We start from the raw sequence: 12421 nt of genomic DNA on the forward strand, positions 1-12421 counted from the left end.
TAAAACAAGCAAATAGTCTAAGTGAATGTACCAGCTAGTCTTAAAAGCATAATGACGTATAAATATGCACAAAAGAAGTCAGGATTCCAGAAAAACGGACGATATTTAGCTCAGAATCCCACTGGTTCACACTCTATTTCATGCTACTGTAACATGACCTTCTGCATTTTCAACATCACACTAACAAATCATAGCATGTGTGTTTGTCTCCATCTCACTGCTGCTGCATCTTATTCTCCACTTCTCCACGTTCACCCTGCTCACCCCGCTCGCCCCCCGCCTGCTGCCCCTGCCCCTGCCCCCTGCCCCTGCCCTGCATGCTCCCCTGCCTGCCTGTGGACGGCCGTTCAGAGCCCCACCCGTGCCGTCCTGCTGAAGATGGCGGTGCAGAGGCGAGCCCACCAGGAGCAGCGGCCCAGCTCGGCCCCCGGGTCTCAGGGCGGACTCAAGCGCAGCCCGCGGGTGGATGCGGGGCTTAACCAGGCCCAGACCCGCCCGTCCTCTGCATGTTCACGCCCACCCATTACCCCCACTAACCAATGGGAGGCGAAGGTAACAGGAGAGGGGTAGTGGGAGGAAAAGTAGCTCTAGCTAAAGACGAAAGGTCCTGACAAACGACTCTGACAAAATGTATAAAAAGTGAAATCAAGATGTGAGTCGGCATTTTTAGCTAACGGCATGATAATAGTGGCTTCATGATAAATACAGTTTGAGTGCAGAACGGCTAAATGCCAATGACACTTCCTGGTTCTAACTATGATGTAACAAAATCCAAGAGATGCAGATCAGAGCATTTTTAGCAGTAGAAGAAGAAAAAAAGGACTAAAGTAAACATGTCTAAGCTCAAAAAAGATTTCCCTTAAAATTATCAATGAAAAAGTCGTAAAACCTGATGAGAGCTGATTTCTGTGCGCCCTAAACTCCACTACGGTATTAGACAGTTGTAGCTAGCTGTTAGCAAGACCGCTAGCTTCAACAGTCTATAGCGGAAGTTGAGTATCGAGGATATCAAATCCCTCTCTACGCTGATGCATACAAACCAGGAAGTACTTTAAATCATTGAAGTTGACATACTGTTAGCCGCACTTTGCTAATAACACAATTGTTGAAGGCAGAGGGCACTGGGGCTCAAGTAAAGCTCTGAAATGCGGCTCTAAGCAGTTGTAGCTAGCTGTTAGCAAGACAGCTAGCGTCAACAGTCTAAAGCTAATCTGAAGCGTAAATTGAGTTTTGGGGGCATCAAATCCCTCTGTATGCTAACATATACCAACCAAGCAGTACTTTTCCATTGAAGTTGACATATCTGTTAGCCGCACTTTGCTAACAACAATGCTAAAACACCTTCAACAAATGGCTATTCTAACTTTTCACAACACAAAGTAGGAAATATTTGTCTCTCTTACCTACCTAGTCAAAACCAGGTCTATAAAGGATACAAAACACGACCAAAATACAATTAAGCCATGAATAAAGTCGTTAAATGAGGACTAACCCAAAGCGGGACATATACATTTTTATTTCTCCCCCCAAAAAATAGTTGGAAAAGGCATGCAACCTTTTACTTGTTGTGTTTTACCTGTGAATATCTTTATTTTTTAATACGTTTTCCAGGAGAGAACATACCGGAGCCCTGAGAAGAAGTCGTCCCTCCCCAGGCCCGCCAAGTCTCTGACGCGCCACATCCCTGCGGCCGAACAAGAAGACGGCGCCCCCACCAGGCCAACCTGTAAGACTATTTTGACACTTTTTGTGATGTTTATTGTTTCACTTCCTTATTGGACACTGACAGGAAGTGACATACGTAGAGATAAACACAACTGTTGCCATGAGAAATGAGTGTGTAAGAATTCTATGGAACATTCCCTCTATTTATTTCATTAACTTCAAATTTTAATCTTTTCTTCCCAACTTTTCTTTGTTAAATCACTGAAATAAACGTTAAACCTGTCATATCCACTTTAAGGCTAAAATCTAGTTGAAAGTGCATTATTTTCCCTTTTTAATCATATTTTACAAACTCCTGCCACCCCTCCTGCTCCTCTCCTTTATCCCCCCCTCTGTATCCCTGACTCGACCCCCTTTCCGTGCTGAAGCCATCCGCACAGACTCCCGGGGGCACAGCCGGTCCGGCAGAGGGTCCAGTGTGACAGGTAGACCTCCCACAGTCCAGTAGCTCCGGGAATAGAACCATCGCTCCCGCCCCATTCCACACACCTGCAACCAGTGCTGGGCGAGAAGAACATTTCTGCTGCACGAAATTGCTACTCAAACTAGATACACATCAGCAGCATGTACTTCTGCCCAACACTAGTGTAGTAGTAGTAGTAGAAGTAGAAGTAGTTGTAGTCGTAGTAGTCTCATGCTCTCCCTCCATCGCCTTCATTAAATCTCCTCCACAGATTTCCTGGTATCTGTCTGGTATCCAGGCAACAGTTGGCTGCAGCTGTCAAATCAGATCCCCCCCCCCCCCCTCGTTTGTTAGGGGGATTGTGTATCCAGGCCATTTCCGACCTCCGACCTTTTTGTTTGCGCTGCAATATGGCTGCAGGAGATAAGGAGTAAATACTGCCATTGTGTTGTATGCTTTCCAATCAGTCGCGGCGCCACGGCAACGAATAAAATCACCAAAACTTATATTACTGTGTGTACGGTGACGGGTTTTTATCTCGTTTACAAACCTACTTTTAATCATAGTAGAGTTAATTCCTTTTTTGTTGTTCCTTCTAAGGCCCCTTCGCTCTTTCTAGAAAATGGTTCTGATTTTGTATGACTCTCTGACACAAGAAACTCTGCCCAACTCTGAGCAGTTGCCCACTAGATGGCAGCAAGAAGAAAACGCACTTAAATCACAACTCAAGGGATAACAGAAACATAATTTCAGTGAATAGATTGTGTTCACGTTCCAGAATGTGGGCAGGGGCCAATAAAACTTAATGGGACAAAGACAATTTTTGAAATCTCCTAAAAGAAAATTTTGTGGAAGAAGAAGAAGAATATTGAACCTCATCAGTATTTGGCAGTGATTGGATTCATAAACCTGATGTATGGCCATGTTTTTGAATATTGCCAGCACTTTTGGACGCTTTTCAGAGAAAATAATTGGACCTTTGTTTATAAGCGCAGACAGAGGAGACAATGAACTTTGAGAACTTTCTTTGTTTCATGTAGATTCTCCGAGTAGCAAAAAAGATGCCGAACAGCACAATTTCAAACTGCATGGTTTGATTGATGATCAACGATGAAGGGTCACATACAGAAGAATATGCTGCGTTCACATGGCATCAGTGCATTCTAAAGAGCCGTCCATGTTCTAGAATTTGATGACATCATAATCTCAGATGGAGGACAAGCCACAATACAACTCTAAAGAAATCTTAATGTGATTTGATTCACAATCCTGCCGCATTCATTTTATGGCTGAAAGTCCTTTCCACTGACCACGCAGATGTTCTTTGAATATTGGCACCACTTTTGGACACGTTTATGAGAAAATAATTGGACCTTTACACAAGCCGACAGAGAAGACTCTGAACATTGTGACTGTTTTTGTTTCATGTGGATTGTCCCAGTAATGACAGAGAAGCCACAAAACAAGACAAAAAATGTTGTGATGTCACGAGAATGCATAGTTTACTTTTCATCTTGGTTTTTTTGGCTAGTATCTCTGTAATTCCTGGGTCTACTCACAGGAAACACAAACTGCCACAAAGTTCAGCGTGTTATCTGTCATTACAAATAAACTAAAGTCAAAAGGTGGTAACAAACATTATTCAAAAACATTTTCCAGATTAATATAATCTCGTTAATTTACCAACTCCATTACTTTTTAAGGTTTCTGTAGCAGCCTCTTCCATATCTTGCGTCCTTACATGTTCATTTATTTGTCGGGACACTAGGAGCCCCCGTCTTGCTTCATCCTTTGAGCCCCGAAGAACCCAGAAACGTCTCTTCTCTTGTTTGTCTTCATGAAGCTCTCACGACTCTTGTCTCTTTCCCTTTTCTTCCCATAAAACCATCTCCTTTTGTTCTTCTAACTTCCTCTCCTCCTCCTCCTCCTCGTCGTCTCAGGCACAGAGTCCAGCCGGTCCCGCTCGGCTCGCAGCGGCACGTCCACGCCCACCGCCGTCACCCCCGGCACCCCGCCCGGGTACTCCTGCCGCACCCCGGGCTCGCGCACCCCGGGCAGCCACACGCCCAAGTCCTTCAGCGTCCTGCAGGAGAAGAAGGTGGCGGTGCTCCGGACCCCGCCCAAGTCGCCCTCCTCGGCCCACAGGCAGCTCAAAGTCCTCAACCAGCCCATGCCCGATGTGAAGAACGTCAAGTCCAAGATCGGGTCCACGGCCAACCTCAAGCACCAGCCCAAAGGAGGACAGGTACCTTCAGTATCTTGCATTTTCAAGTTATTTATTTTCAAGTCAAATACTAAAATTAGACACAAGGGCCAGTGTGCAGCCATTTCTTAGAAGTGTTACCTCTTTTCTGCCAGTAGAGGGCACCAACTGCTCAACGCTTTTCTCTTCAAGGATGGCATTGCCACATAATGAATCCAAGCATCCAGTGAGGAGTAGATTTTCTCGGTTCGCTAGCCTCTTCTCTGCCCTCATCTCGCCTCTGCCTTCTTCCTCTCCTCGGAGTCCGTTAGGTTTAAAATAACCTGAACCTCCACGAGCGCCTGGGGGTCCTGCTGTGTGGGATTCTCCCTTCGACTCGTGGTATAAATAATTTCCAGCGGCGAGAATGACTTATTTAAATGCAGACCTGCTTTGGTAGGGCGCCCCTGGGGCCACATGGACAGTGCATGCCAAGAGTATGTAGTAAAAATTCACAGTTACCATGGTGATCCGCCATGTTTGTGGGTGCTAGCAGGCATTGTCCATAGTTAAAAACAATACATAAAAGAGGAGAAAGAAGCTGTGGAACAACTCCGTAAGCTGCTGTTGACAATAACTCCAGTGTTTTACCTTTTAAAATCTCCATTGGTTTATTATTGCTGCAAATCCCATGATGCTTAGCAATATCCGATATGACATCACGATTCTGAACTCTATAGAGATTCGTCTGTGGCATTTCATACCTAAAATGCCGGTCTAGTCAAGTTTAGTCTAGTCTTCACTGTTAACCACACCTTTATGTTAAAAATGCCTCCCCTAAACCGTCCAGAGACATATAACAGGCTGGGCAGACACAGCGCCCCCTGGCATAGTCAAGGGAAGTGCAGTAGAGGCCAGACGCAACTCGGAACTTTCAAAACGCGGTTTCACCTCTTAACCCCCATGAGAGCACATTTTCTCACGTTCTGCATTACCCAACTCTAAAAGCTTCTTGACTGGAGCTTAAAGTCTATAATGCCTCATTTGAAAGCTAAGACCCACAAAACTGAGATTTTTCCTTGCTTCCTTTGTCATATTTTTTTAGGCATTTTCGCCATATGTTTTTTTTCCTTGCTTTTTTGTTGTTGTTTTTTTCATCACTTTAGTTTTTTGTCTCGGTTTTTTAAAGCTTTTTTTGTTGTGTTTTTCTATCTTTTTCATCCGTTTTTTTAATGCTTTTTTGTCGTGTTTTTCTATCTTTTTCATCCGTTTTCTGATGCTTTTTTGTCGTGTTTTTCTATCTTTTTCATCCGTTTTTAATGCTTTTTTGTTGTATTTTTCTATCTTTTTCATCCGTTTTTCTGATGCTTTTTTGTCGTGTTTTTCTATCTTTTTCATCCGTTTTTTTAATGCTTTTTTGTTGTGTTTTTCTATCTTTTTCATCTGTTTCTCTGATGCTTTTTTGTCGTGTTTTTCTATCTTTTTCATCCGTTTTTAATGCTTTTTTGTTGTGTTTTTCTATCTTTTTCATCCGTTTTTCTGATGCTTTTTAGTCGTGTTTTTCTATCTTTTTCATCCGTTTTTTTAATGCTTTTTTGTTGTGTTTTTCTATCTTTTCATCTGTTTTTTTTATGCTTATTTGTTGTGTTTTTCTATCTTTTTCATCTGTTTTTTAAATGCTTTTTTGTCGTGTTTTTCTATCTTTTTCATCGTTTTTTTTAATGCTTTCTTGTTGTGTTTTTCTATCTTTTTCATCCGTTTTGCTGGCGCTTTTTTGTCGTGTTTTTCTATCTTTTTCACCCGTTTTTTATGCTTTTTTGTTGCGTTGTCATCCTTGTTTTCGTTGCTATTTTGACGCTTCTCTCAAGAAGCTTTTACATTTGGGTCAAACAATGTGCTCAGTTCGGGTGGGGATTAATAGTTTAAAGTCACAGGTTCGACGTGTCGCGCATGAGCCACATTCTTTATCCAAATGATAGAAAACAAGACATTATATTTTCATGTGTTTTTCTATCTTTTTCATCCGTGTTTTAATGCTTTTTTGTTGCCTCTCCTTCCCTCGTCCTCTCTTCCAGCCTCTATAGTTACACACTGGGATGGTTAATAACAGACCGTGTTCCCATTTGAGACGCTTCATTATGACCTCTGTGATAGATGAGCGAGTCTGGCTTTCCTTTTTCCTCTGCGGAGACATATTTAATAAAGTCTACACGGAGCAGCTGCCAGACTGTTACTATGGCGACGATACCAATGTCAAGGACTTTCCTTTTTTTTTCGGAAAACAGATGCCAACAAACACGGTGCAGCAAGGGCACAAAATGGCTGCAGTCTTGGCAAGACATTACTTTGAAACATTTGATTACTGGCAATAAAAATGAAATGTTTTGGACGTTTTATATTTAAACTGAGCAAAGCTGCGGCAAGAAACTCTGAATAATGAATTGAGCGGCGAAGTTTGGAGCACGCAGATTCCGTTTAGACTTCATTATGAGCTCATTTTAATGGAGCTCCACGGCCCCAAAGCCACTCTAGGTAAATAATAATCGCGAGTGTAAAAGTGGATTGAAATTGGGAGGATGAGACGGAAATAGCGGGTGGGAGGACTGAGCTGTCAAGAATATAGGTCAGTATAAACCACAGGCGGGCTGTCAGGTGCCGCGCGGGAATACGCTCTTCAATGGACGCCATGTTTTGTTTTCATTTTGGGCATGAAGCTAAAATAGTCGCCCAATTGTCGAGGATGAAAGCAGCTGTACAAAAGGACTTGCCAAATTATTAGATCTGAAAATGCTGGAAAGTATAGAATGTATGGCTTAGAGTTGACACATCCAGCATCACTGAGGCTCGGAAACATTCTTTTGGGTAAATGAGTCTTGATATTTTTAATGTAAGGACTGGGTTTAGGATTACAGTAGTGGGAATGATGATATGACAACGCCTCAACGGCATGTTAGTGAATCAATGGCGTCGTGATGAACGCACTTGGAGCTCAGAACGGCTGGATAATGGGTCATTTCTGTGACTAAATCCAGGAAATACAGATCAGTGCACTTCAGCAGTAGAAGATGAAACACCCAAAGTGAACAGGATTGAAAATTATGTAAATTAAAATTGTGTAAATTATGATACTGATTTCGTCCTTAAATCACTACAGTATCCATTCACTTGTTAATATGTTTGTTATCCACATGATACACTCTGTCATCCAAATATGGCCAGTTCCAATGTGGATAGACACAGACAGCATCTTTGGAATGGTCCATATATGGTCATGTGCCTAGCAGCCAGGGGAGGGAAAAAAAGGCGGGAAAGAAAATCTACTTTTTCCCATTTCTCCGCCATTACTTTGACAAAGGCTGAATTCTGAATATTTTTTTTGTACTACATAAAGATAAAGAGACATGGAGGGGAGCAAAGTGGTTAAACAGCTCATAAATACTTAAAAAACGGACAATGCTATCCAGGAAGCTAACGTTAGCTTCACGCTACACTTGCTAACGTTATGTTTTTCCATTTCTACTGAACAATTTGCTGTGAAAACACATCCATATGGACCCGATTTTGGCTTGACTTTATTAGAGTGCACCTCAAACATTTTTAATATGAAAACATGAATTCATACTGAAGTAAAAGGAAATAATGTAAGACTCCTGATGTGTCCCTTAAACATACTCCTCTTATAGTATTGACCTGTTCATATTTAGCTCTTCCCATTGCTCCGCTGACATTTGGTTTCATTTGAGTCTTCTTTTTTGTTGTGTCAGGTCCAGATTCAGAGTGAGAAGCTGGACTTCAGCCATGTGCAGTCCAAGTGCGGCTCCATGGACAACGTCAAGCACGCGGCCAAAGGAGGCATCGTACGTACAGCCTTTCTCCTTTCACTCGGACTGTGGTGGGCGGGGCCAGGGGGTGGGTTCTACCTGCATTCCGTATTGAGTGTGGAAGAATGAAATACAAAAAAAAAACCTCTAGAAGGAAAATTCTGTGATTTTCAATTTGATTTCTGTCCCCCCATTTCAAACAAAAATAACTGCAAATGTACTGAAGCATATGAAATGGATTGTTTTGAGTTGAAGTGCACCGCTGTTGTTGCTGCAAAGTTGTTTGTGTGCTCTGTGCGCATGTGCTGCACGCAGGGGGCGAGGACAGAGGCCCACGCCGCAGTAAGTGCACTACCAAAATACTAAATTGATTACCAGCCCTACTGTAAATGTGCCTACAGGGCTGCCCGATTACTGCAACATAAGAAGACCCTATATCAGTATCGCAAGACGACACAATGTACAGCAAACTCACTGAGGTCTTCATTCTGATTGAGGTTTAACGAAAGCCTGGGACGCACAAGAGGAATTCCAAATTTACCGATTTTAAAATGTGACACAAAGTGCAGTGATGTACAAAAACAGTGTGGGAAAAAAATATGACAAATATGTCCAGCGTTGTCACTTGGCAATTTTTAGAAACAATACATTTATTTTAAGCAGCGCAAACAAGGTCCAGGGCTACATAGGAACCCTGTTTACCCTTTTTACCTTTTGGCCATCAGGGGGTAGTATTACAGCAATATCAGTTCCCCGCCATGAGGACCAACGAGAAGCCCTTTGGCAAAATCCCATTACAGTGAATAGGGCTGAAGTTCCCTTGGACCCGGAAGAAGAGCGATGGCCCTCAGACCAATTTTTGGTGGCCCTCGGGCTGCTTGCTGAATCGGTTCACATCATCAGAGATGGTCCTTTTTATTTAATATGTAATAATTCTACACAATTCTAACCTAACAACTAGCATTTTATTGTGAGACAGAGCTGGCATTAAGGTTTTAAGCTTAAATAAAGGCATGAGGCACAATTTAAACCTCTGCTACTCGAAGGTTTCGTGGAACTAGCCACCGACCCATGACGCTCCAATATATGGCCCCCCATGAAAAAAGTTTGGACACCCCTGCTCTAGAATGTTATGATGTCATATAGCCAGGTGGAGGGCAGGTGCCAATACAACTCTATGGGAGAAAGACAATTTTTGAAAGGAATCCCCAAACTTGATCATTATTTGCCATATTCATACATTCATCGTCCGGCTGAAAGTCCTTTCAAATTACTAATATATATATTTGATACAACTTTTGGATACGTTAATGCGAAAATAATTTAACTTTAGTCAAGACAATGATGTGGATAGGTCCAGGAATTACTGAGATATATTAGCCATAAACCAAAAACGACGTTGTTGTCATTGTTGCCATAGCTACCAGCATGGAATAGGTTAGGCGTTCACGTGACATCACAACATGGACTGAAAGGACTGAAAATTCAATGGCTGGTAACTCTGGTAACTGTCAAAATGTAGATTTCTAGTCTTAGTTTATCGCTAATGTCTCTGTAATTCCTGGGCCTATTCACATGAAACAAAAACTGACACAAAGTTCAGCGTCACCACCTCCAGCACATATGAACCATCGCATGAAGGCGTCCAAAAGTGGTGACAATATTCAAAAACATTTGCCTGATGTCAGTAGAAAGGACTTTAAGCCAATCACCATGAATTAATGACCAGGTAAAACATTTGATCAGGACATGCCGGACACTGGACGACATCCACGGTCTGTCCTTCTGTTTCTCGCATCAGCATTGAGAGGGACACAAGTAAACTCACAAGAGCAGGTCGGGTGCTGCAAGTGGCGGTCAAACGTTCAACATGCATCCAACATATTCTGCAAAACATCGCAATAATATCATGTTAAAATATGTGAAAGGCGGATGGACTTGATTCATTTTTACAGGGTTGCTTTGGTAACAGAGTAACGGCCCGGTGACTGAAAGAGCAAACGTTAACTTTTTTCTTTGTGTCCAGGTGATGATCCCGAGTGTGAAACTGGACTTCAGTCACGTCCAGGCCAAGTGCGGCTCCCTGGACAAAGTGACCCACCTCGCAGGGGGAGGAAACGTGAGCAGAATTCTACTTTGCATTTCGTTGTCGTCCTTTTGTTTCGACTTTCTGCCTGTTTGTGACGTTGTAGTGCTCTCACTCAGTGCAAGTAGTCACCGATCATTATGAATTATTTGTTGCCTGTGCCACAACGTTGTGAAGTTGTGTGATGTGCTGTGTGTGAGTTAGAGCATTTATTTATTTAGCGTTGATATCTGGCTAGCCAATGTCAAAGTTTGTGCCAAAGAGTGTTGTCTTTTACTTATGCAAAAACTTCAAGGACAAAAAAATACCTACCTATCTATCATTTACATTAAAAAACTAGGAGCCCAAAAGCAGGTCTGGTTTCCTCATGTAAACATGTGCGTCTGCCACATCCCCGTGCTTTTTATGCCGTCATCAGACTCATAACATCGTAGCGTTGCGTTTATGGGCCTCAGTGTAAAACAGCTCTCTGCCCCATTATCCCAGAACATATTGTTTACACACCGCTTCACCCGCGCACCATAAAGTTTGAATCTTCAGCTGCAGCTTTTCCACCTCCTGCTGTTTACTGGCACTGTCTTTCCACACACATTCTCATGCCATATACTGTATATATATGTATATTTGTATCTGCCTTCAGGTTCAAATCCAGACGAAGAAGATCGATGTAAGTCACGTGACTTCCAAGTGCGGCTCCTTGTCAAATATTCACCACAAGCCAGGTAAAGGTGTATTCTTACTGTAAACTATGACAAATACAAACTATCCATCGAAACTAATAATAACCACACGTCATAATGTTTGTAATTTACTAATTTTTACTGACTTTTTATCAGAAATGGCAGACACATTTAGTTAGTTAGTTAGTTAATTTATTTTCTTCGGTCATTATGAACATTTAAATCACATGTCACATGTTTTCCAAAGATCTTAGACATTATACAATAAGAAAACACATACATTAAGAATTTAATCTAAATGAAGCCTGACCGAAAGGGGTTTAGGCTGAAGCCAAGACTTATTCTGCCTCTAACCCCTTTTTACAACTGTGACTCTGTGTCCAAAGATGACACATTATACAGTTTCTCTAATACCAACGATGGAAACACTTAAGCACAAAACTTAAACTTCAACAATCAAAAATGATGCTATGTCTCCTCGATCGACTTCTTTTCTAATCGTCTTCATTCAAGTGTTCTATACGTCTCTATCATGTTTAACTTATACATTTTCTTAAATGCTTTAATAGTTTTGGAGCCCTTAAGTTGAATAGATAAACCGTTCCATAGATCAACGCCTTTGACTGATAAACACCTCCTCTTAGTATTACTGTGCAGATCAGTTCCTCTAAGGTTGTATATAGATTCTCTAGTTTGAAACATAGTACACATAGTAATAATAACACTGAATGATGACAACAATCCTTTTCATTCGACCTGTAGCGCACAAATCCTGAGTATTTCTAAAAAACAAGTAAGTCTCTCGCCCATTCCTGTCTCCAGAGCTGGAAAAGACTTTTGACTGGGGCGCCTCCTGCTGGCAGCTGTGGGAATAACTTATTGAAAAACAAACTTTTCACCGATATAGTAATGTTGAATTATGAGTTTTAACAATGACACCGTTGTATCTAGGAAGTAAAGAACAAAGGGCAGACACCGTAGAAGAAGAAACGGACAAATTTACTCTCTTTCCCCCGAGGACATTATAGCATGATTTAGATCGACTTTGCAGGACATGTCCACTTTAAAGGTACATTATGGAGCTTTTTATGTAGAAAACTTGATATTTGTGAGTAATTGAGCTTTTTGTGACCTAATGGCGCCCTTACTTTTGAACACGGTGGCCTCGACAACACTCCAGGATCAGCCGTTTTTGTGGGTTTTCTGGCGAGCAGTGGAAACCTACCAGAAACTCGAAAAAACAATTGGTCCTGGAGCATCATAGAAGTCACGGTGATGGAAAGCAAAGTCGCCAAAGGTCAAGTACTCACTCGTAAAACAGTTTTTTATCATGTAAAAAGTTCCACAATGCAACTTTGAGGCAAATATCAACATATACTAATCCTACTAATTAACTCATGTTCTTCTTCAGTATCAAAGGTTAGTATCCAAACGAAAAATAATCATTTGCACCTGAAATTATTATAAAGGTTTATTATATTTCACAGTGAGTTATTTGTCAGGTAATTTTAAGGGGTCGCGGCC

General features: G+C 41.8%; 1 protein-coding gene across 6 annotated transcripts in view; it reads left to right on the forward strand.

Annotated features, from left to right (window-relative positions):
• The window catches only part of LOC306981808 (uncharacterized protein), a 65765-nt gene that overhangs the window by 52236 nt on the left and 1108 nt on the right, over nt 1–12421 (forward strand). For 5 of the 6 annotated variants that reach the window (XM_079581512.1, XM_079581514.1, XM_079581513.1 and 2 more), the window contains 6 exons: nt 1612–1726; nt 2094–2150; nt 4069–4373; nt 8075–8167; nt 10158–10250; nt 10858–10939. In XM_079581512.1, the coding sequence (XP_079437638.1) occupies nt 1612–1726; nt 2094–2150; nt 4069–4373; nt 8075–8167; nt 10158–10250; nt 10858–10939 (745 nt within the window). The remainder of the gene's footprint in view (nt 1–1611; nt 1727–2093; nt 2151–4068; nt 4374–8074; nt 8168–10157; nt 10251–10857; nt 10940–12421) is intronic. The other variant, XM_079581515.1, reaches the window with a different exon arrangement.

Source organism: Gobius niger (genome assembly GCF_951799975.1).
Source record: "Gobius niger genome assembly, chromosome: 23".
Classification (NCBI taxonomy): Eukaryota; Metazoa; Chordata; class Actinopteri; order Gobiiformes; family Gobiidae; genus Gobius; species Gobius niger.